Genomic DNA, 25,308 nt, shown 5'->3' on the forward strand with positions numbered 1-25,308 from the left:
AACACGAAGAGGGGCACCGTACAATATGATGCCGTATTCGCAGCAAGCTGCCGCTGCCGCGTCGACCGAGAAGGCAGGCATTATAGGCAGGCCTAGGCAGGCAGCGAACGAAGATGGCGATTTCACGACGCTTCATTTCGTGGTAGACGCGAAGGCGAAAGCGGGCACGGCATCCCATCAAGACGACCGCTTTCGCGGTCGAGTCGGGCCTCGTTGGCGCGCGAACGAGTACGGCAGCTGTGTGGCACGCTGCACGCAACTGTTTTAGCTCCACACCACCACTTCTTTCATTAAAGCAGCGCGTAAAATTCGGCTTCAAATGAACTTCTGATGCAGAAGGGCCGTTATTAACAGCGGAGCTGTGGTTACTGGCCGCAAGTTCGGGGTTCGTGCGCGCCGAAAACTCCCACCGAGGAACGCTAACGCGCACGTGTCGCGCAGCTGTCGAAATACCCACAATACCCACTCGACAGCGGAAAGGAAAGTGTTAGCGGCTGCCGCAACACTCAAGAGGAGCGTGCGCATGCGCTCAGTATCGTAGAAGAGCCCTTTGCGCGGAAGCTCGCGTCGTCGTGCGCATGCGCTCAGTATCGTACAATAGCCCACGCGCGCTCCAGTTTCGCAGTTCTCGGTACATGCAGGTCCCGAAAAATTAGACTTCAATCACCACAGTAACTGCGTACTCGTGCAATAATGATAATAATAAAAACTACTGATGCGAAGGATGTGCGAAGGGGTCGTTCGTGTTACTTCGAGCAGCTGCAAATTCCAGAGGCCATGCCTCAAGTTATATCACTACATAACTGTTCAAAGTACTTTTACTCATGCTGGTGACAGCTTCCGGGAAAGCCGCGGCGATAACAACGTTGCAATAAACTCCACGAGGGAACCACGAGTGCACCGAACTGCCGTGGCTATGGATGCGGCATGGATGCGGCTGCGTCTATTGTGTAGCCAGCGCTCAGTGTTGCCCGGACGACGACAAGACTCGGCTAAATTTGGCGTTGTATGCTCTCAATGGACAATAATCGCGCAAATTGCCGTTTCTGCGCAGCTTGGCGCAGCAGGGCAAATTGGCGCACAATGGCGCAATTGGCGTGGCAGTTCCACCCCTGCTCTTTTAGTGTCCCCTTAATGCAGCAAGCTCAAATTTTGTGGCATGCACATCAGCACAACCTGTTACCTCCAGATTCATTCTCCTTGTTTGACGTGGGAAAACAAGTGGAGACGGCGGCGTGAAGAATGTTGCGATTCCCGTCCCACCGTTCGTTGAGAATATTGTTGAGTGCCGCGCGTCCCGCCTCAGTATCTGGAAGAGAGAAGATGGATGCAGCGGCAGCCCATCAGGTACTTCCCACAGCACGGAATCACCTCTCACTCGCAGGACCCCACTTACCACATGTGCTCTCTAGGCTGTACAGGGTCTGACGCACGGTCTCCACATCGCCTCTGAGGATCGAAGACATGAGGGTCTGCGCCTGTAATCAAACAAGCGTCCCCTCTTGAATGGGTGGATCCAAATGCACGTTTGGGAGGCTACAAATAAACCGCGTCACACCAGCTGCACGGATCCGCACGCCAGCCCGGTGCTCACCTCGAGGGCAAGCACGACGATGGCGATCTGGTTCTTCTGGTTGGCGGGGGCGTCACGCAGCGGGTGCACGCCCAGGCCCAGGGCGCGCACGGGGGGCAGGTCCAGCCACTGAGGGTCCCGGATGCTCTCCATACAGTCCTTGGCCAGCGGGTAGATGGTGCTGTTGCCGTCCCGCAGCAGGGTCAGCGTCTCGTTCTGAGCGAGAGCACGCAGGCAGCGGTCGCTGCAGTAGCCAGCCACTGACAGGCACCGTCAGGGAAGAGCGATCCCCTGTTTTCCCTCCCAGCAAGACTGTTGCAAGCATTCAAAGGGGGCAGCAACCAGCGCTAAACTGCATGCACACAGAGCGTGCTGTGCAGGTTGCCGCCACAGTTTTGTCTTGGCATTCACACCTGATAGAAGCTGGGCTCCCTGCTGCCACCAGACACTGAAGCAACAAATTGTAAAAAAAGAAAAAAATGTGCTCCTGCATCACAGACATGGCAATGCACCACAGTGCATTTTTCTAAAGGAAAACTATTTGTTCAACGACACCGCAGAGCTGAAAGTGCCTCCCTCAACACCATGGGGAATAGCAGGCAGAAAACATAGGTGCCACTAGAACACTTGGCTTGGAGAGTCAGGTCCCAAATGAGGTGCACAATGGCCAAGAACACGACAGGTGAGAAAAACCTGAAATGGCTCATGCGTTGACGGGCAATAACCAGTCCATACATTTGGCACTTTCCTGTATAACTTCCAGTATTCAAATAGGCAGGCACTGTATGGCATTCAATCCCAAATATACCAAGAAAGGCGGGGTTAGGTGTGAAAGCCAAACGCGCAGACTATGAGAATGGCGTGGCTTAGTGGTGGCCCCCACCTCTCCGCTGATGGACAGGGCCACCTGGCGCTGGTCCAGCCCGAGGAAGGACTGCAGGTACGTGGGGAAGGGGCTGTCCTGCTCCGCACGGCCTGTCACTATGTTGTACACCATGTAGCTCAGCTGGCCGCCGCTCTTCACCACCGCGTGGATGCCTGGGCACACCCCGCCGCCTCCGGTACAGCACTCGCAACCAAAAGGGGCACAACCAAGCTCTCTCCCGTGACACCACACGCAGGCCCCACACTCGGCAAGCAGTGCCCCATACCCTGCGAGTCGATGGCCATGGCCAGCAGCTGGGCACCGTCGGGCAGGCAGACGCGGCGGGGCGTGCGCTGCAGGCAGTCCGGCAGCCGGGGGGTAGCCGAGCCCCGCACGGGCTGCAGCTCGTCCCGCCGCAGCAGCCGGCACTCGGCCAGGGGGTCCTCCCCGGCGGCCTGCCCCCCGCTCTCGCGGCCAAAGCGCACCGCCACGTACGCACCGTCCACCTGAAGGGAAACAACTTTTTTCTATGGTTTGCACTACAAGTTTGAAAATTACCACAGCAACAGATTTATAGCGCAGATTTCAAATATGCCATTAGTTTTTGTGTGGCTCTATGAAGTATGTCACGCACAACAGCAAATTGTACAAAGTTTTGTGGGAAACTTTGCATCTAGCTAATATTCCCGAAAGGCATCTTGCTATAGTTCATTCATTGCTTTGGATACCACAGAGTGCAGTTATCTAGGTAAAAACTGCATGCAAGAATTGGAAATACGCAAAAAAAAATTGCAAGTATAATAATTTTTTTACGCGATACCCTGGAACAATAACCTCGCGCTTGTGTTTTTTTTTTATGAGATATCTTAATTTCAAAGAGATAATTCCACTCTACATATCTTGAACTATATGTGTGCCGAATTTCATTTTCATAGATCAGTTTTAAGTTTCAAAGAAACTTTCCACAAAACATGAAAGTTACCAGAAATTCGAAAATGAGACAATCGAGTTTGATAGTTTGTATTCACGGAAATACAATTGTCACCGCACAAAACTTCATCACAGTGATGAGAACCTTCTGTACAAAGCATAGCACATCGTTAGCCTTAGAACCCTCCAGCACTGTAATTTGGGCGTTCAAAGCACAAATTCCCGATTAGAGTTGACATCACAACCGCAGTCGCGGTGATCGGCAGCGGCATTAGGTCTACTGGCCATGGGAGCGTCAAGGACGCCAGCCATCCCGATTGCTTTTTGAACTGCATTTTGCCGCCTTCCTCGGTACTTGCATACAGTTCTATACTTCCGGGCCTCGAATTGGGCTGGCCATTGTGCGACAATGCAGAGAAAGCTTCGCAAAATGATCGATCAGTACTACTCGCGGAACATGTGCAGTCATTGGATCGGACCGCCGTCAGGTGCCGTCCCAATGGTGACTGTGTGTTCAATGGCAAGCGATTCATAACGCTCGACACACACGCTCTTTTTCTTGTTTTTCTTTCACTTAGCGCGGAAATACCAGACTACGGCCGGTGGAAAATAAAGAAGACGGCCGCCACCACCTGGCCGATGGCTGAGCGCTCCCGCAAAGGACGAACGCAAACAAGGAGCACTTTTCGCGACTTTTCGCTGTACCCTTACAAACATTTTTACCTAATTTCTTGTGCGACTTTCAACCAGATCTTTTCAGAAATAGTTTTATAGAACCAAAATGAAAATGCAACACAAAACAAAAAAGTGATTTTTTCTCAAAAAGTCGCGATTTTTCGACCCACGTTTCCCCTTAAGGGGCGATCTTAATTTAATTTTCAGGTAAGCTCCGTGAAACTTGCCACTCTTGCCGCTTTTTTCCCACGTGCCACCATCTTTTGAGTCAGCCAATCACTTCCCCAGATGATTAAAGATAAAAAGCCATTTTTGGAGGAACAATAGACAAGACAGTGTCAGTCATAAAACTGCAATCTTTATAATTTTCAATACTATGAACACTGGGGAATCCACTATAGGAAGCAGTTTTTTGATGCATTGCTTGGAACTAATTTTACAGCTCGTTAACCTTCAGTGCCTGAAATGGGCGTCCAAAATGGTTCCTTGCCACTAGTTGTTTTAATTAGTTTTAAGATCCATGTCCCCACTTAACTCTTTTATGACCATGGAAAAATGGCCGATTTTGAGTGCTTCCAGAAAACTTATTTTTTCTCTCAGCTACTGGACACACTGAGCATTGCTATGCATGAAATTGTAGCATATAGATATCTCTTTCAGACACATAACAGCAGTTTTGTGAAATATGTAATTATTGAATGTTTATTGGTCAATAAAACAAAAAAATGCACAAAATTAGTACACACAAAACACAAATAGATGATTTTACTGAGCCTAAAAATTATTTTAGGAATTGTAAGATATACGAAATATTCGTAAATACCTAAGCTACGATTCAATATATACATCAACGCTGCACACCAAGTTTTGGATTTTTGTGGGCCCACCGACGTAGCGGCCCTGACGGCTGTGCCACTCCGCGAAGCCACTCGAGTGTCAGTCGGTCTCTCTAAAACATGCATCCAAGCATGCTTGTGTGTGTTCTCACACAATATTTATGACTGCAGTGGTAAAAACAACAAAAAAATATTTAGCACTCTTGAGAAGAAGCGGGCGTAGCTCCACAGCGCTGATTTTACACAAGCGCCAGGCTATCTTGAAGGTGATAATGCGATACAACGCAGTGCATGTGACAAAATATCCCCACCATTTGTTGTTTAGACCCTACACATGAAAGTAATACTGCAGTCGTCAGATATTAGGCACGTTTTGTTCATAAATAAAGCGCGAAGTAAAAATGAACCTTGCCTGGCAGCACCTGTCGAAGTCTGAGGCTGTTGAATGGGAGAGTTTTCATGAGAACTACAATATGAAGAATCCACATCATTGCTGGAGTCCGAACTACTGCTGCTGGGGTAAAAAAAATCGGCAGCAGCAGTGGCCGAAGTCCCTGAAACCGCTGTCTGCCTTTGCAGAGTGCGCAGTGAAACAGGACGCCGTTTTCACCCAACTTGCTGCTACCGGTAGCATTTCAGCTGGTGTACCCACAAATTTTCCCGCAATTTTTTTCACGGGGCTACAATGGTTGCCAGACCAGGACTGCCCTCCCCTTTACGGACTGCCTTTATGGGTCCCATAGGTTTGTAGTACCTCCCCTAGGGACTAAGCAAAAAAACGAACCCGGGCCCAAGCCCGATCTGCGGTGCAAGCGCGCAAGGGTTTGTAATCAGAGCGGGCTGACAAATCCGTGGCCTTTACGGGCCCCAATACGTTCATAGTACCTCCCGTGGGGACAAAGTGGGAAGAAGAAAAAAAAAAAAACCTGGCTCGAGCTCGAGCTTGAGGCGCGAGCGCGCAGTGGTTTGTAACCAGAGCGCAGAGCGGGCTGACAGATCCGCGGCCTTTACAGGCCCCAATACGTTTGCAGTACCCGCCAATCTATGATGCGAGCTAATCAAGAGGGCAGTCCTGGTCTGACAACCATGGTAGCCCCGCGAAAAAAATGGCGGGAAAATTTGCGGGTACGCCAGCCGAAATGCTACCCTGCTACCTTGGGTTCAAATTTCACTCGCGAGGACGCGAAATGTAAACAAACGGCAATGAAACCGAATCCAATGAACACGCCAGATGGCGGCAGTTCTCAGAATAGTGTAGCCTTTAGTTTTTGCGGGAGGTGTGAAAATCATCATTCACCCCTGACCGATTGCCTATGGTGCAGTCAAGAAAGAGTTTAAGTGGTGCCAATGAAAGGAGCTTCTTGGCCCACTAGACAAATAAGCAATCGTGGCCAACTAGAAAACCAAACGAGGCATCCAGTTGTTCTCCCAGGACCGTTTTAAACCACAGGGTGGACACCACATGGCTGAAACCATGATGGCAAAAGATGCTGCATGGCAACCCGGACTCTGTTCTGTGCGTACGGTTGTCACCCCACACCACCTACCATGCAGCCCACGCGTTTGCCCAAATTGGTACTTCTGTTTCCTCACCTTATATTGTTCACAGCCATATGCCAAGTCTCGGAGGCCCACTGGTAAAATAGCCCGCGCCCTCAAAATCAGTAGAAGCAAAATTCAGCATGCATAGGACACGATTCGCACAGAAGCTTCCTGACAAGTGTTTTACAATACGTTCACTGAATGAACTAAGCAGAACCAGAGGTGCCCACTCGAACAACGTTCAGGAGCATTGTTCACGTTAGGCAAAAACAGGCTCAGCAGCTAAAGCACCCACGGTACTTCTTCCTGAATGAAGGACACGGTAGAGTGTGACTTTCCTGCTTCTGCCCCGAATGCACTGCATTAGATGGATACACATCAGAGTCATACCATCTTGGTCAACGCGCCCTGCTGCTTTGTTTGCATGTGTGGTGTCATTTCTTATGTCTGCCTCAATCACAAAACAGCTCTGCTATCAGAAATAATACACATCTCAGCATCTTGAATGGGAGAAGACAAGCAGTCCCTCCAGACCATCCTGCCTCCAGTAAGCGGCGGAGTGCGCACCTTGATCACCCGTCCTACGGGGATGTTCTTGACGTCCTCAACGAAGACCACGTCGCGCAGGTGCCACTCCTCCTCGTCCCGCCGCTCAGAGGCTGCATCCAGGGACGACGTGCTGGCCTTGTGTTTGCGCTTGTGCGGGAGCGGGCTGTGCGCCGGCTCACTGCACGTCGATGAGGCTGGCGACGGAGGCGGAGGCATCTCCGTGCGATCCGACGACTTGCTGCTCTCTGCACTTGCGGCGGCCACCTTGCTGGCACTGCTGCCACTGCCGCCACTGCTGCTGCCGCCGCCGCCGCCGCCGCCACTGCTCCCAGCTGCCGCACTGTCCATGCTGTCGGCCTTCTTCTCACTGCACAGAGTGCACCGTCACCCAGCGTAAAGACAGTGCACAGCGACGGCGGAGAACTACGGGTACATCTACACCACTAACGATTTCCAGGTCCTCGGGCATACACAGAGGTCTGTTTTTCACCTCCGTCACAACAACAGCCACGGCAATTGTCGTCAAGTATTGCAGTGATGCATTCTAGTCGTCACCTTGCCTGGGTGTGTATTCCCAAACCATATCTCGTAGGGGCCCAGGCCGACCACACCCCCTAAGCAGGGCCACAGCTAAAGAGATTAAAAAAATTGCAATTTTTTTAACCTCCTTGGACGCAGCACCGTGACGTCTCTACCTATATGTGCGCGACTTCATGCGAGGTGGATTTTTTCTTTTTTCCCCCTCCCCTCGTTTCGACTGCTTGGCAGGCGGCCGATGGTTTCGCTCCGTGAGCGGGGCTGGCCTGCGGAGCTGGGGAAGCTGACGCACATGTGGTAGAAGCTAACCTTTTGTACCTGAGCCCCTGATCTCTCCGCGCTCTTCTTGCGCACCTGCAAGTTGACGCTGGCCTCCGATCGTGTTCCTAAATAAGCGCTCGACTCGGTGCTCGAAGTGCGCGCGCGCGGATGGACGCTTTCACGAGCATGTGGCAATTATACACGGTCCGGAAAGCAAACACCCTCATTGAAAGCTCATTCTACAGCACACAGAAGGGTATACAATTGAGTTGGGTGCTCTTTCACTATATACACAGCTCAAAACACGTTTCGGTGCTGCAGGTAAGGATTACAAGAAAGGCAGCCAATTACCCATGACTACATTTACAAACTGTCCTACTCTTGCGAAATATTACAGCTGCATGAGCTGCTACATTTTGGCACTTTCATAAGCACTATTACATTGAATTTCGTTAACATTAACTTCATTGCTTTATTCTTTATCAGGAACAGTACCACTAAGGAAAACATTGACATTTTGTTAACAGCAATGGAAGGTGTGAATCGTTCTTGCAAGGGTGATACATTGATAACAAAGACACCAGGTCAAACGTACACGTTTTACACTCGGTCATGAATTCTGCATAATTTACACTGCTGGTCATAACAATTTAGGGAAACAATATCGAAAATATATACCAACCAAGGGCTAAGTAATACTTGGATTGTACAGCAACTGAAGTACTCGAGGAGTTTGATATATGTCTTCTGTACAGGGCTATTGACGACAGTCTCTTCACTGAAGCCACCAGGCCGAGTTTGATATCAGTAATCATGCGTGCTACCACTCACGCTGTTGCCAATGTCGATTAGTTATTTTTAACAATTTGTGCTTCATGCACACAGAGATTTTGCTGCATAAGATACGTTATTTATAAATAGACAGCTCCAGCAGGATCCGAATGGTGCTGATGCCCCCCCCCCCTGTAATCGGGAAGGCACACCAAATCGTTACCACTTAATTTGGCTCTGTCCATTATTCGACCGTAATCGCCACCAGCTTTTAACTCTAGGTCCCGCCCCTGCGACTGAACAGGAACATGCTAGTCGGGTCCATGACGATCCCACCACACTAGAAGCATTTACCGAGTACGCCCTTGAAAACAGACTCTACAAATTGGTGTAGCAGCCTGGCCGACTTTCCCGTTCGGTATACAATGTGAACTGTCTGCAGCGTGCACTGTTTTCAGTGTGAACCGCATTTTCCACAGTGTGAACTGTACATTTAACTGACTAACTTTAATGTGTTCATTTTGCGATTAGGACCCCAAGACTGCAACTGCGTTCATTGTGCGAGTTGTGACCTTCCCCTTTTCTCCTCATCCTTGCTCCCCCAGGGCCCCAGGGCCTCTCATTTAAGGGGGGACACTGGTCTTAAAACAGCCTCTTTTAATTTTCTAGTGAACTTTGTGAAACTTGTCAGTCTTGCTGCTTTTCTCCCACTGATTTCAGATATGCCATTATTTTCTCAGTAGGTCAATTAGTTCCCAAGATAATTAGCACTAATTAGCCACTTTTAGTCAAGCAATAGACAAAACAGTGTTGGTCATAAAACTGTAATCTTTATATTTTCCAATACTATGAACCCTGGTGAGTGCAATAATCGAAGCAGGTTTTTGATGCATTGCTTGGAACTAATTTTACAGCTCATTAAACTTTGGTAGCACCAGTGGCAAGGAGCGATTTTGAGTGCCCATTTCAAACACCAAAGTTTAACGAGTATACAAATGTATAAACAAGAAATAGCAGGAATAAAAATATAAATAGTACAACACAAGTTGCCCGCGGAGCGAAACCATCGGCCACCCGCAAAGCAGCCGAAACGAGGGGAGGGGGAAAAAAGAAAAAATCCACCTCGCATGAAGTCGCGCACATATAGGTAGAGACGTCACGGTGCTGCGTCCAAGGAGATTAAAAAATTGCAATTTTTTAACCTCATTGGCTGCGCCCCTGCTTAGAAGGTGTGGTCGGCCTGGGCCCCTACGGGATATGGTTTGGGAATACGCTGCCTGCGTGGCTATGCTGCCCTTCCAAGAAGAAAATGTCCCACAGATGCCCTCCCTATTCTGTTGCACACATCCTTTCTTTCCTTACACCCTAGAGTACACCAACAATGGCAATGCCGCCTCACCCCTCTTCCCCCATCCACATCCCGTGCCCGAGTCTACAGAATTCGGGAGACGCTTGCAAACGTGTTCACACGCTACGAGTTCAGGAAGCCCCACTGGTGCACGACATGCAAAGCACCTGGGTGGCCCGTGTTCCAGAGGCTCTCTGCAGGCCACGCGAAACTGCGGTGCCTGACCCCCGGTCAGGGGACCGCCCACCTGAGGATCTTGAAGTGGCACGTGTCGGGCAGGTTCCAGGCGGCCGAGAGCAGCTGGCCCACGCGGGGCAGGCCCCCCGCGGTGGTGAAGGCCAGGGCGCCCGGGTGGTACATGGGGCTGTTGCGCATGCACACCTGCGACCCCGCCACGATCTCCGACGCGTGGCTCGACGCCTTGTGCTTCTTGGCCCGCGAGGTCGCCTTCTCCCACAGCTTCTTGCGCTGGCTGAAGGGCAGCACGCCCCTGCGAGCAGTGGCCCACCCTGCGTCAGCACGGCCCCTTGACGGCAGGGCAGAGAGCGGCCGCCCTACTCACCACCAGTAGAGGGCCCCCGACTGGAGGCGGACGCACGAGTAGAGCGAGCAGACGTGCAGGGCCACCACGGGGTCCTGGTGGAACTCGGGGAAGGCCTGGGCGGGCTGCTCCAGCTTGGGGGCCACCGCGGCCAACGAGTCGTCCAGCCAGGTGGCCACCCGGCCAGACTCAGTCACCACCGTGGCCCGCACGCACCGCGCTTCCAGCAGCACGCACCGGTCCCCAGACAGGCCCAGGGACACCGTCTTCGGGTGGTGCACACCTGGCTGCTGCTCGCCGCCATTAGCGGAGGGGCAAGGGAGAATCGAAGATGAATTACGAGCTCACTAAGGAGAGGAACGCAGTAATTGAGGCCACAGCCCAGAGGTCAAACACCAAGTGCCCGCACTGAACCCACACCACCAGGCGGCTGGGGCACCGCTTGTCGCACTCGTAAATAGCCGGCAATGTCCTGGTTTAACACGCCATCATAAGCCTGGTCGCGTCCAGTGTAGGACAAAAGCCTCTCCCAAAAGCCTCCAGTCATGCCTATCGAGTGCTAACTGAGTCCATGCTTTCCCCCGAATTTTCACAGCTCGCTCATCTCGCCACTGAGCACGCCATAACAGCCCTTATTTCTTTAACAGCAAACAAGCCCCGTAAGAATAGGTTTTGCGGCTGCCAGCGACAGCGAAAGACCACACAATCACCCCATGCCAGCGACCCCCCGGCCCACAGTGCCCCCAGAACAAGCCTCCCTTGCCCACCTCTGGGTTCTTGTAGGGTTCAGGGTCACTCCACTTCCACTGGTGCAGCTGCCCCGTAGAACTCAGGGCCACCAGCTCAGAGTAGAGGGCCACAATGTGCACAAACTTGGTGCCCTGAAAGACAGCAGAACCATCAGCACAGAAGATTTAAAAAACTGCACCAAGAGGCAGCAGCGGAGGCGCTCCTCCCCTTACCTTGTCAGGCCAGTATTCTGGCTCGTCGGAAAGCCACAACGGGCTCATCTTCTTGGCGTCAGCAAGGTCCGAGCTGCTGTCCCTCAGCGCCGATTCCAGCCACCGCCGAGAGCCAGAGTAGTGGCGTTCCCGCACTCGGAACATGCTGTCGCGGTCACGGTCCCTGTCCCTGTCTCTATCTTGCTCACCTAAGGCGGGGAAACAGCGAGGCACAGCGTCACCACCACGCTGCCACCGGCGACTGACTGAGAGGCTCGCTTCACACTCCGTCCACATGGCAATGTATAGCAACGCCCTTTTCTTGGTCCTGTGGCATTTTGTTATTGCTCTGTGATCTTGAGCGACAGGCTTCGTGCACGACAGACAAGGTTTCAGCAGGTTTAGCACCTAGAACACTCGCCCTAAAAGCTAAATTGCAAGCGTACTCTCATAACTCCTGGTACACCATCCTCAAAAGAGGGGCACCAAAATTCATGCCGACACAAGTATTAGCGGTGAGCGCGAACACGGGTGGCGCTGCGGAGCGCGCCTCCGTGCCGTCATCTTAGGGATTCTCTCATTTGTCGTCTGCTTCACTCAGGCTCGCTCTTCCTGCTGTTTCTTTGCCCTCGGTCAACGTCCAATGCTTGTCCGCACCAGAATTGGCGTGTGGGTAACTTTTTATCATAATAATAGGCTTAAAGTGTCGGTTAAAGTATAGTTTCAGATACCGCTACGGAACATTGCCGCGTCACTCCCTTCCTTACGAAGCCGGTCCTGTGCGGAGCGCGACGAGTCGGAGCTAGGCGTCAGCTTCTGTATTATGCAATCTTTCGAAAAGGGAACAGTCAGCTGCTATAATAACCGACAACAGCGAAAATGAAAGACCAAAACAAATTCTAGGCCTTCAGGGCTATCGGCTTTGGCAGAAGGCATTATAATTCCCGGTAATCATATGCAAGGTAAAACAGTTTTTGCGACCTTGCCGAACGCTCGAAAGTATCACATCACATTGTAACGCATCACTTTACGTTGTCCTGGCATGAAAGTTTGCCGACATGCACTATAGGCTGCAAAAACTAGGTTTAGTTCCAAATAACCCGCTGTGTGTATAGGCGCGTGCTGGTTTTGTACGAGGCTTCTAACCAGTAGGACGTTTATTGCGCAAAACGAGTCACGTCTACGTTAAAGATACAACACTTTTTGTTTAGACCTGGAGGGATATTTCGGTACATTTTCCACAGCCATATCCTCCCGATATTCGGATATATGCGTTATAGGAAAACTGCACTCAAGAGGAGGAGGAGTAAGGGGAGGAGGAGAAAACTTTATTTAACAATGAAATCGAGCTGGTTAGTGGGCCGGGTCCACAGTCCAGGACCAGAGAGTAAAAGCAATTTTCTTTAATTCATAGAACGCCATCCCGAATAGAATAGTATTGTTCTTTGCACCTGGAATGGTTGGAAAACAATAAAGACCTGCCTAGAAATATTCATCGGTTTCGATTCTTGTGTTATTTGCAGGTATTCTATTTATTGCGTTAGTTAGCGAATATATAATGCCTTCAGCACCGTAATCATGTCATCATTGTTCGGGTTGAGTTCGTTGCGATAACAATGGTTACGATAGAAATTCGGAGCACAAATGCCGCGTTCCAGTAATGTGGACAACGTTGTTTGGGGCGCGATCGCGGTGGCGCAGCACAAACCTCCTCATTGTATTTGCATGTGAATAAACAAAGCACCCTCGAATATGCACATTCTTGCACGCAGCCGTAGTGAAAGCCAATTTGTGAAGAAGGGAATGTATGCCATACAACCAGAACAAAATATCCACAGTATCTTTGTGAGACTCCCAAACATCCCCAATCCTCAAAATAAGATGTTTGTGATGGTGCAGAAAAATTAACGCGTTGGTCATACACAAAAAAAAACAAGAAACATTCATCTGATAGACGACAACAACAGAAGAAGTAGAAGACAACCGTTTTATTTCCTGCTGTGCGATGCCCGTGTAGGGGCCCGCTGCTTGGTACGTAGCATTAGACTTTTGAGTCTTCATAAGAGCATCTGAAAAATACTGCAGGGAAGCCTTCGCATTTTGAGTACTTATCGAGGAGCTCTGAGCGCCGATCCTCGCGAGTAAGCTAGAAAGGACGAGTTACACGCGATCTTCTGACCGATGCTCTGAAGAAAGTTGTTCTCTATCACTGCGTGTGTTGCAAACTTGTGAAGGATACAGCTCCAAATTATTCAGATGCGGCAGAAGCTGGCAAAATAATTGAAGCACTAGAAATACGCTTTTTAACGCACTGCAGCAACAAAGCGGGCGATTTCTAGCACAGACACTGCTGCCCCTCACAAGCGGAGCGTAGCAGACGACAGCAGCGCGAGTCCCTAAGCCGACGTCAGAGCCAGGAGGGGCCACTCAAACACCTCACCGCCAATAGGAAAGCTGAGCATGGAAGACAAAACATGCCAGGCAGAACAAATGGATAAAATGCCCCTTGTGCTACACGTTGGTGCACGCGAGGCCAGCTCACCCGAACGCCCTCGACTTCCGGTGCGGTTCCGGAGATTGGCGTAGCCAAACATGTCCTCTGAGAACATGGCGTCCGCATCTATGATCACACTCGGGTGGTCCCCGTGGATACCAGCATCCAGCAATGATATCAGGTCATCTGCAACAACAATGTGCAACTGCATTTCAACACCATGCGCCGGTGATTTGGACGTGTCTGTGATTTGAACGTGCCTGTGATGTGAACCGACTGTAGACGAACTCAAATAGAAAAACAGCAAGCTGAAAAGAAAAGTCCCGTCTTTGAAGCTCTGGCACAGCGCGATATGGTTTAGAGCACAGCATAATGCACAATCGAACTACACACCCCCACCATACACCAAAGTGTTTGCTTATTAATGAAATGCCAATCACGTTCACCAGAAAGGCAGAGAAGAAGCATTTTGTGCAGTTATCCCCTCTAAAGATAAAAACTACAGGTATGGCAATGTGTATACAGCATTCAACTGTTTTCCTTGTTATTGGCATTTCTGAGTTTACAAGAAGCAGCAGAATAAGCGAGACGATCTTCACATTGTTAGTTTCCACAGTTGACAAAACCATTAGAAAAGCTGCCTTGTTTTCGTTACAATAGGCACAACCTCAGCTAGTTGGGGCCCAATTACCATATTTTCCGGCGTATAAGTTGCGGTTTTTTTTTTAATTTTCGTTGGTGCGTCTTATCCACCGGTGCGACTTATGTATGGAATAAATCCGGTTCGCGGCGGCCAGCGCACGTTAAGACACAGCTCTATGGTCTAAATGAATCCGAAGCCCACCGCTACGGCGTTTCTCATAGCCCTATTGTCGCTTCAGGACAAAAACCAAAGAATTTGCAACTTTTCTAGTCAAAAACAATCATAATGGCCTGCAACAACCACGCGCAACTTTCTGCCATGCGCAGTAACTACATTTCAGAATAAATTCAAAGTAACATCAAACTGGGTTGCAAAAACAAAATGCAGCTTATAAATTACTACAAAGTTACTCTGAAGGAGTTAACGTGCTGCTAATTTTTAAAATGACAGCTTGCTAATAAGTTTCGAATTTCGGGCCGCTTCCGTTCGCGTCACTTCAGTCCGCCATGACACCTTTTTGCACGGATTTACGACAGCACGCAAGACACGCGCGACGTTTGGAGAGGTGGCCAAGTGGGTCTCCGACTCTTGGGACTCCATTTCTACAAGAACAGTTGTAGCCGGGTTGATAAAGGCCAGAGTAATCCGGTCCGCGAGTGGTGACGATGTTGGCGAAGAAGACATCGGTGAGTCGGAGAGCGATAGCGATACACCGGCGGAACTCCCACTTGAAGTTGCTGAATTATTTGTTAGCGAGTCTGCGGAAGAAGGCTTCGATGGTTTTGTCTAAACACCGTCTAAGTACACACAATGTGTGTGTATCAATAAACCATTTTTGAGAAGTTAGTTCTGGCTAGACTTTGGACGGTATATGCACGTCTAGCCCTCCTTACCGAGGGGTGCATTCATAGGCGGCGGCTCCAGCAACCATGTACTTTCGCCGCACTTTCTAACGATCTGATTCACTACGAGTTTACCTAATTAACAAGTGCGTCTTGTATACCGGTGTGTCTTATACACCAGTGCGACTTATATACGTTTTTTTCGCAAAAACTGTCATTTTGAAGGGGGTGCGACTTATACAAAGGTGCAACTTATAGACCGGAAAATACGGTAGCTCCATGGGTCAGCCTTGAAGCTACGGTATTTGAAGAAAAAGACGCACTTTGCATCAGCTCAGTGCCAGTTGTGCTCACAGACAATGGAATGATTTTTATGCATACTGCAGTGCCCTGACTATGTAGTTAGGAGACGCACAAAAAACACTTGCAGGCGGAAAATAAACTTCAACTGGCAGTGGCAGGGCTATCAGTCATATTTTTATGCTGTCATGTGTGGTATCAGTAAGCTGATCTATCAAAAAGCAAATTTACTCCCACTCTCACATTTTCCCTGCAAATGGTCACTATGACACCAATGCACTATGATCAAAAGCCAACTTCAGCACCAGGCACCCGGGGGTGAAGTTGGCTTTACGTGTTTTATTTCACGTTAACCTGAAGGTTAACATAAAATCAAGCAAAGTAACACACATGCAAAGAGGCAGGATCAAGCGTAGACACTCGCAATAAAGAACAAAAACAAACCACAGAGCTCTCGTGAGTGCAGGCATAAATTTTAGACAGCAACAACACGAACACACACAAATTTATGCTGCACTGCGAGCGGCACCACGCTTGTATCATGCACTGCCTTACGTCGACCCACAGGAAACCCCCGAGAAAGAAGGCCAGCCCCAGGAGGAAAAAGCAGTGGCACTAGCCTCCAGGCATGTACGACTCCTGACCATCGTCCACATCCTCCCCGTCTTCATCATCACGGCTCAGCAAGTTGTTCACAGCCAGATTCACATCCAAGTTCTAGAACACAAAGGAACAACACGGGTCAGGCCTCAAGTCTCAGCCAGGCTGGTGGAGGAGCACTTTTAACGCCAATACCACCCAGATACCTCAACGAGAAGCCCACTTTACAGAGCATGAAGACAAAATACAATTTGGATTTCATCCCAGCCACAATGGACAATTTTTACTCTAAAAAATATTTAAAGCTCCCATCTCACACTACACAATGTCAATGGGCAGAACACAAAAACAGAGTTATCATTTGATTAAGTGGTACAATCAAAAGAGGACTAAAGGCACCACTACAACCACCTGTTCTTTGGTCAGCGGCCACCAACCGCACCAACAAGATCATGCGGTGTCCTTGAGACTTTGCCAGACCGTGGCATCTGCTTTCTGTAGTCCCTCGGTTTTGTTTGAAATTCGCAGTAAAAGCGGCTCCACTGTTGCTGGGGCACAGCAGTCTTTCTGATGGACCAAACTTGTATTCTGTCTTCCTGGCTTCTTACCCCCCCCCCCTCCCCCTCCCCCTGAGGTAAAGCAATCCAAGTGCACATGCAATGTCACTGCATCAGCTTCCCCACTCATAATTTCAGACTCGAGAAACCCTTCGTGTCACCCCCCTCGCCTTCGAAAGTACTCAGAAACAAAATCAGCACAAGTGCACAGGGGCCCAAATCCAGCAGGCATGTTCCAAAGCGCGGGCTGGGACGGACCCAAACAAGTGTCGGTGGTATCCGCCTGCATACTCGCAATGGAGCGACATTTGTGTCCCCACTTTGTCCACGGTGCAGGCTCACTGTTTAGAAGCACAGGCACCTCTACTATTGGTGGGTTTACGCCCTTGCGCCGAGACACAAGCAGTCTTTTGGCAGCCTTCCGAATGAGCTGGGTGCATGCTCGGACAGTCGGCTGTCCCGACACACAAACTCAGCTAATGACGACTCTTCAGTAAACTGCGATATCTGCATCGATTTAATCAGCAAAGACGAAGATCAGGCCAAAAAAAATTTCTTTTTTTCTTTTTTCAAAGGATTGGTAACAACACAGAATACAATTGCAGGTTACGAGCATATCAGCAGCACATTATTGAACTTAGATGACATTGAACCATTGCACTCCATCATCTCCCTGTGCACCTCTCTCTCGTGACGAGGATGGCAATTTCCACAGCCACACTGATTTTATTGCGCACCTCATGAAGACAGCTGAGGCGGTAAGAAACAATGTCAAACGTTGGTGTAACTAGAATTTAGGTTAAAAAAGAACAGAAAAGAAGATGCTACTCACTGTGCGCTGAAGTTCTCGAATGATGAGGTTTCGAGACTTCCCTTGAAGCACCACTTGTGCCTGTTACGGAGGGAGATCACACGGCAATCAACCAAAGCCTATAACATTACACACACTGAGAAATACAAAACCGCTTTCCTCAAAAGTTTCTCATCACCCAACTAAAGCCTAGGCGACTTTCAAGGAGCCATTTCTCACATCAAATTATTTAATGGTCACTGCTTAACAAGAGGGTAGCATTTCTTCCACCCTCATTTAGTGTTTAATGACTAGCCATGTAGCCCCCCCTACTCCTTAACCCTTTCAGGGTCACAGACGTACATGTACGTCCTCTGCAAACACCTGCAAAATGGTCAATAACGTACATGTACGTCATCGCTTGTATGTTTAAAAAGCGCACCTTTTTCGCCAACTTCTCTTGCTTGGCATGTGCTACCACACTGCGGTAATACGTCAAATTATTTTCTTGCGCCGATGGCTCTTCTTTTTATTTTTTATGATTTACTTCAGCGGCGCGCTGGCTATCGCCCACCTAAAGCCCCTTACGCCCACCGGGCGCCTCTCGCTTCTTGCCACAGAACAAGGGCGCCAGCGAAACTGATGAGGCTCTTTTCTCCTTTTTTTGTATTTTAGATGCGACTGCATCTCATTCACTCGCCTTGTCCCTCCATACGGCGTTGTTGTTGTCCGTCCACACCCCTCCCCCATTCTCCTCGCCGCACGAGCTGCGCTCTCCGCCACTCACCCCCTCTCCTCCCCGATAGCGAACACTCTCTCGCGAGGGGCATTGGATTGGATTCGATTGGGTTGGCTTGAATTGGATTAAAGTGGATTGTGTTGGATTGTGTTGCGTCATAGCCACGATCGTTCCAGCACCGGCGTTCCGATTTCCATCGATGCGTTGAATGGAGCCTAACAATTCTGCTATCGCCTGCGCAACCGTAACAAGCACCGATTGCTGTGATAACAGGAATGCTAGCACCACTGAAGACAAGGCTGCGAAGCGGCGTGAACGTGATGCTGAACGCAAACGATTGAAGAGAGCAGCCGATTCCGAACTTCGTAAATGTGATACCGAACGCAAACGGTTGAAGCGAGCAGCCGATGCTGAACTTCGTCAACTTTACGACTAGTGCCCCAACAACGATACGGGGCACGCGCATAGACTTGATCTTCGCTGCAAATTGCACGGTGGTCCCGTTACTTCATCATCCACTACCCGCACACTTCAGCGACCACAAGGCAGTCATCGTTAACGTTACGCTACATGTTAAATAAAGATACGCGTTCCTCACACATTTCACGCAATTAGAGAATCAACCCAACGGAAACACCAAGTGAACCCCCAAGATGCGTCGCATCTCCCCAGGGTTCCCCTCACGGGAAGGTGGGGTAATTTTTTTAGGAGCGGTGCGCCGTCTATTGCTCGCGCATCCGGCCGCGCGCTCGGGCGCAGCGGCTGGTTCTGGCATTATCCTCCGGGCGCTTCCCGCTTTTTGCGCCCGCGAAACTGATGTCTATCTGATTTCGATTCCCTCAAAAGGTGCCGGCTTGTTACTCTCTCGTTTTTATTTAGAATTTTTTTTGTGTTACTCATGAATTAACCACATGTGCATAACAACACAAACGATTTTTTTGTCACTTCATGGTCACCCTAAAAAAATTATGATAATTTTTTCTCGAAATAGATTCATCCGGAGAATTTAAATCAGCAATAAAAAAAAATCAACCCTGGAGGGTCGAATTAGACGAAAAAATTCGGCCCTCAAAGGGTTAACTTATCAATTTGCAGTTCGCACACTACACAAAGATTCAGACTTGGTTTCAACTTGTTGCCCCAGTGAACACCAGCATGACAGCAAATGTCCACCCCTCAGCGTGCCATTAATAGCATGGGCAACTTTTGAACCAACAGCAACTGCAACTTTGTGTGATGCATGCACATTTTTATTGCATGGTCTAGTCAACCCCGTCTGCGCGTTAAATGGTCCATGCTACTACTACCAGGACCGTCCGGTGCGATGCCAGCATCATGTGCACAACGATGTTTAGCCTATGCACCTGCATCATTCCTCTGGACACCGCGAGTCACCTGCCGTGTGTGGTCCTACCTGCAGTGCCCCCATTGTCCATGCGATCGCATTGGTTTTAATGACAACCAGTAGCTCTTTATGCTAAAATTTCTGATCTGACCATTACATTTATCTTTTTTGAAGTGATTCAATCGACAGAAAGAGACCCAAAATTTCCACATTTGAAGAAGCCCTACACACTATCGACATTCATAATAAAATGAAAAGAACAGTTCGCTGGTCGCTTGAATATGTGGGCTGCCACTCCACTGGCACTGACTTGCCTACACCTTTAAGGCTGCAGAGCACTTTTATTGCAAAGCAATGCATTGCGCGATACTGTAGACTAGGTACGTGTGCCCGCCTCACTAAAATGATGTTACACTGCAGCCAAACCTGCCAGGCTAGCAGAACCACCATGGAGTAAGAATTATGTTCGTGTGGTTGTCTTAGCAGCCTGAACGTTCTTCCTACAGTTTCTGCTTTATAGGCACTTAATGTGATCTACTTGTCTGAATAAGCCACACTTATGCTCCGGACATGCTCAGCGGATGCAGTAGTGGCACAGCTCGGAGCACACATGCCAGGAAGCATGTTCCAAAGCGCGGGCTGGGACAGATCCAAACAGGTGCTGGCATCCGCCTGCATATCCGCAATGGAGCGACCCTTGCTGTCCCCACTCCGTCCATGGTGCCGGCTAATAGGTTGAGAAGACCGGCACCTCTACTACTGAGGGGGTTCTCTCTCTCCGCATTAGGCACGCACCTGTGAGACCAGCTCCTCGGGCACGTATGGGGCGGGCACTACGGGGCGTGAGCCAATTATGAGCCCCGAGCCTCGCCCACGCGATGCCGTAGAGCGCAGGATGCGCCCCCGAGACCGGGCAGCCGACCTCGAGCCAGAGGCCCCGCCCGACGAGGAGGAGGACCCGGCGGGAGCCACGGCCCCTCCAGCCGAGCTGGCGCCCCCAGACGCCCCGCCGCTGGCCCCCCCTCCCCCGCTCCCCTTGAGGTTGAGGCGCGAGTGGTGGTGGTGGGACGCGGCGCTGGACAACAGCCTGCAGGTGGCGACACAAGTGAACAACGTCACACTTTGAGAGGCACATGCCCACCATTTGCAGGGCTTTACCATCCAAAAACATTTGCAAAAGGTTGTCAACAGCAAAGCAACCAATGCTTACGAATTTGGTTAAAAAATTTTCAAGTTTTGGGGGTTTGGGCCGAAGCTACATCTGATTTATGAGGCGCGCTGTAGTGAAAAGCTCCGGATTAATTTTGACCACCTGGGGATCTTCAACATGCACCAAACTCTTGACACACACGGGTGTTTTTGCTTTTCGCATTCATCTGAAAACAGGCTGCCCCAGCCGGGATCCAATGCTCACAGATTTTCGTGGTGCATAGGATCCCCAAATTCATAATTTAGGAACTCTAAGAGATTACCTTCCTCGTTTCAGGGTATCTATATGTACAGTATTTTCTCAATTCTGTGCACCTTCTTGTTTCCAAACCCCAACAAATAATGTGAATGCAGAGATTCGAAGACCATCAATGTTAAAATGTTAAATTGTTTTTTTAATACTGACTGCTAAAGATGGGGAGTGTGCTTTAACCCTTTGAGGGTTTTTGCCGTACAGGTACTGCGGCGGTTTTCCGTCCCGCAAGGTCTTTGCCGTACGGGTACGATTTCGAGCATCCGTTTGAAATTTCACGGCATATTAACGATGCATGCTCCCTGAGAGGTGCTGCCACCTCCTGGGACTTACAAGAAGTGTTTGAAATTTGATTGTGCTACCTTCTTGTGGTGAAAAACAGAACTCTCTGGCTTCGGCGCGTTACGGCGTCTGTACGTGTCAACGCGTTTCGTGATTTCAGTTTCACCACGTGATCGTATCGGAGGCGCGCGAAACTTGATCGGCACTCGCTATCAGGGGCGGCGGAAGTTGATTTCGATCTATATTGGCGCTGCTCTTATCTTGTATATTACCCACGCTCACTAGGTATTCTTGCCCTCCTTGCTTGGAACTGAAGTAACCTAGTCGGAGACTCCGTTGCGGGGGCGGCGGAAGTTGATTTCTATCTATATTGGCGCTGCTATTAGCTCGTTTATCACCGGCGCGCATGAGTTATTCTCGCTCTGCTCGTTTACTGGGTTCCCTTCGAGTTCTTCAGATGCACGGCAAAGCGGCGATATGGCCCAACGAACTGCCCGCTCTGATGACACCGACCGCGATGACTCTTCTGACTCCGAGTTTGCTCCTTTCACCGAGTCTGAATCGGAAGACAGTCTTTCTTCGGAAGAAGACAGCTCATTTTCGGACAAGCGCTTTATGCGTGCAGACTGCGATAAGGCACTGTGCGTAGACCCGTGTTTCAAGGAATACCACAATCTGAAATACTATTGAACATTTTTCAGTTCTAAGTGATGCTGACCCCAAAATACTGTTCCTGATAATTTTGTACCATTTATTCCTGACTTTAGACATTTTGTACATTCCAAATCCGCAATAAACTAATTTGACCACCAGGGAAAGTTTTTTTTCAAAAAATTCAACCCTCGAAGGGTTAAATCGACAAGTGCTTAGGATCAAGAGAATATAAGATAAACGATGAAATATAAATTCATCATGATTAGAGCCCACACCATTTCCTGATAGCTGGGTTGACGGGGACAAGAAAACGAAGTTTCATTAGACATTCGGTATCATGTTTAGATAAAGAATGTCAGCACTCCGAGCCCAACAGTGTGCCGAGTGTTCAAGGCTCTTGCTTCTAACACTACAGGTCACCATTCCAAAAGTTTTGGACCAATGGAAAAAACTGGCTTCGTATCTGCTTGATTCACTGCAAATGCCGCCAAAAGACAATAGTCTTCTGCCGGCCCAGCTACATGACCGTCAGCTTGCCGGTGCTTCTCTGCCAGAATGTTCTCCTTGCATTTTCTGGGCATGTGCTCACGTCTACACTTGGCACTTTATGAACACTGCCATGGTCACTAAAGGGCGGAAAAACCACGTGATCTGGCGCCGTCCTTTCAGAGCTACGTGCACTCTGCACACAATGTACGCACCAATGCACGACTGGGTACAATTTTGCCACCGCATACAGTCATGGAGAAAGCAAATAAGCGCAAAGCGCACCGCCAAAGATACCGGCGGTGCCACCATAGCCTCGGTGGTGTGCTCCGCGGTTTGCTTTTTTGCAGCGACTGTTATTTCATTTGTCGCAAAAACCAAGCACCCATGTATTTTTTAATAAAAGAGCACTGCAAATATCACGTACGTATTGAAGTTTTGCCTCTGATATGCATAATGTTTTGTTTTTGCGCAACCATGTTGAGAAGTACGAACATTGCCACCAAATTTATGTGCTAAGAAATGGCTTTGCCTATGTAAACGTCCCGATCAACTGCCTTAACTTTGGTCGGGCAGCTGAATTATGGGAGAGACGCACAGAGAGGCACCGAAATTTCTGCGGTCAAGTAGCCCAACAATGACTATTGTATTTAAAAAAGTGGTGTGCGTTGGTGTTTCCTAGCATAAAGGCGACATAGGCCTATGGGTGCCATTTCGGTTGTGTTGAATGTTTGGCAGTCGTCAGCCCTACGGTCATGTTTAAACGTTTTCTGCATTCCCTGCCCCTACCACAAGTTGCTACCATACCCACAACATTGACATTTGAAGCATACTGAGTTTGGTACGTAGTCTCTTGTCTGACAGTGAAGGAAACCTGGGGAAGCGAAGCTTTGTGTGGCAACTCCATGTGCTTGCACGAAAAAAACTGGTCTGGAGCGGAGTCAGAAGTAAGGGGGGAGAGGGGGGCTGATTCATTCAAAGGAAGAGGTTTTTAGTAAATCATTGGCACAGTAGAGTAGTTGTACAGTCCCTGATGCTCAGAATAGTACTAGGATTCCCCCCCCCCCCCCCTTATTCATAATACAGACAGGGAAGGGAGCCCACAACCTCGAAAACCATGTTTTTATGGTTGCCACGGTTGGACACTTTAGTAGAGCGGTTTGAGGTCAGCACTGTCACAGTTGCCAAGGTTGCTCTAGGCGCCCCATGCGGGGCCAAGAAAAGTGTTCATTGTTTCCTCACATAGGTGCTATCGGTCCTATTGCAACAATAATCATCATGCATTTGAGCACACCACACTTACACTTTGGAAATTTCATTTTTGCTCAGGTCCAGACGGTCTGTCAGGACTGAGAAAGGAACTCGGCAGATTTTGCCATCCTGAAATGAAATAAGACAACTGAATGCACAAATGACAAAGTACATGTTCTTCAATATTATTCGCAATATCAACAAATAATCTGGCAGTGACGGTTATGCCGTTCTGAAATGCATCAACAATGCCTCACCTCGAAGAGGAATGCTATGTGCGATGGTCCAACAACACACTGCAGGACATTAGAATTTCTGAAGTTGCTAACAACAGCAGGTGGTGAATATCCACTGCGCAATTTCTCGCCAACTTCTCTTAACCTGCAAAGAAATAAAATGCAACATGAAACAAAGAAAATCGGCAGTGGCTATCCCGACCGCAAGAAACAGTTCTCACGGCGAAACAGCGTGAACCTGAACTCGGATGAGCAGCAAGAGAATGGCCTGCCCCAAAACCGAACTTGTAATCGTTGGTTGCACCTCATGCAGCAACCCTTACACTACAGGAAAACCCTTAAAGTGATTCACCATGACTAAACAGCAAACGATTAGATTTACTACAAGCGCTGGTTTCTTAGAACCGCTAAAATCGGCGTTTCACATCACTGAAGACGTTTGCACGCGCTCGCTAAATCAGGGTGGTGGTCGGAACACGCCAGAATACCTAAGCAAATGAGGACCTAGACATATCGACGCAGTTCCTGTGAGAACATAAGATGGCACGTTCCTTGATGGTCTTTTTTTTTTTTTAAAGAGAGCGTTCCCAAAACAAAACCATGAGCTACGTAGAACTCGGGCTAAATAGAGCAAACACCCTAGTTGAATACTGCGACATGGATGGTTAAGTCAAGAATTACCACCAATTAGCGAAAAGGGAAAAGAGAAGGGATGTAGGTATATCAACACCGTTCTCACAGTGATCGTCGTGCATTTATGCCTGGAAGTTAATTCGCCAATTCGTGCAGAGGAACGACAAACGTAGTAATTTAAGCCTAACTTCCCTCAACACACTGGGCCAGATTTCGTCGGTAACATACCTTTCATTCAATTGATCTTCACTTCCCGGGAGAGGAAATGCCAGAAAATGCAAGTAGGACATGTCAGCCGGTATATCATCAGTCTTTCGATGCAACACGTCCAAATCAAACACGGATTGGCATATCCACAAACGACGCTGTGCTCAATGCCGCCGTCCACCACAAGAGGAAAAAATCAACAAATGCGTCAAACTCTCGTTTCCGGCGTTTTCCGGTTACTCAGCTGCTCTACGTTCAGCCACCTAGCGGCCATTTTACCCGTCGAGCTTCTTTTCGCTTATGTAATGCCCCCCCTCTTTTCTTTTTTTTTTCTTCTCTCTTTCTCTCTCTCTCTCTCTCTCCTTTCTTCCTGTCTTTCTCTTTTACACCTTTTCTATTCCACCCCTAGCCTCCTCCC

The 25,308-nt window shown here is 49.2% G+C and overlaps 1 protein-coding gene across 3 annotated transcripts in view; it reads right to left on the minus strand.

Moving 5' to 3' along the window:
• Positions 1-25,096, minus strand: part of Hyd (E3 ubiquitin-protein ligase hyd) — an 86,946-nt gene extending 61,850 nt beyond the window's left edge. For all 3 annotated transcript variants that reach the window (XM_077684325.1, XM_077684324.1, XM_077684323.1), the window contains exons 1-17: positions 24,912-25,096; positions 24,072-24,195; positions 23,867-23,943; positions 20,475-20,766; positions 17,638-17,697; positions 16,269-16,365; positions 13,912-14,049; positions 11,391-11,578; positions 11,196-11,309; positions 10,450-10,718; positions 10,135-10,377; positions 6,989-7,337; positions 2,725-2,944; positions 2,457-2,611; positions 1,595-1,789; positions 1,397-1,478; positions 1,184-1,309 (exon numbers count right to left, since the gene is read on the minus strand). In XM_077684325.1, coding sequence (XP_077540451.1) covers positions 1,184-1,309; positions 1,397-1,478; positions 1,595-1,789; positions 2,457-2,611; positions 2,725-2,944; positions 6,989-7,337; positions 10,135-10,377; positions 10,450-10,718; positions 11,196-11,309; positions 11,391-11,578; positions 13,912-14,049; positions 16,269-16,365; positions 17,638-17,697; positions 20,475-20,766; positions 23,867-23,943; positions 24,072-24,195; positions 24,912-24,973 — 2,791 coding nt within the window. In that variant the 5' untranslated portion in view covers positions 24,974-25,096. The remainder of the gene's footprint in view (positions 1-1,183; positions 1,310-1,396; positions 1,479-1,594; positions 1,790-2,456; positions 2,612-2,724; positions 2,945-6,988; positions 7,338-10,134; positions 10,378-10,449; positions 10,719-11,195; positions 11,310-11,390; positions 11,579-13,911; positions 14,050-16,268; positions 16,366-17,637; positions 17,698-20,474; positions 20,767-23,866; positions 23,944-24,071; positions 24,196-24,911) is intronic.
• Between the last annotated feature and the right edge of the window lie 212 nt (positions 25,097-25,308).

The sequence above is a fragment of the Haemaphysalis longicornis genome, unplaced genomic scaffold (assembly GCF_048455015.1).
Source record: "Haemaphysalis longicornis isolate Haplotype H1 unplaced genomic scaffold, Haemaphysalis longicornis Haplotype H1 scaffold_9, whole genome shotgun sequence".
NCBI classification, from domain to species: Eukaryota; Metazoa; Arthropoda; class Arachnida; order Ixodida; family Ixodidae; genus Haemaphysalis; species Haemaphysalis longicornis.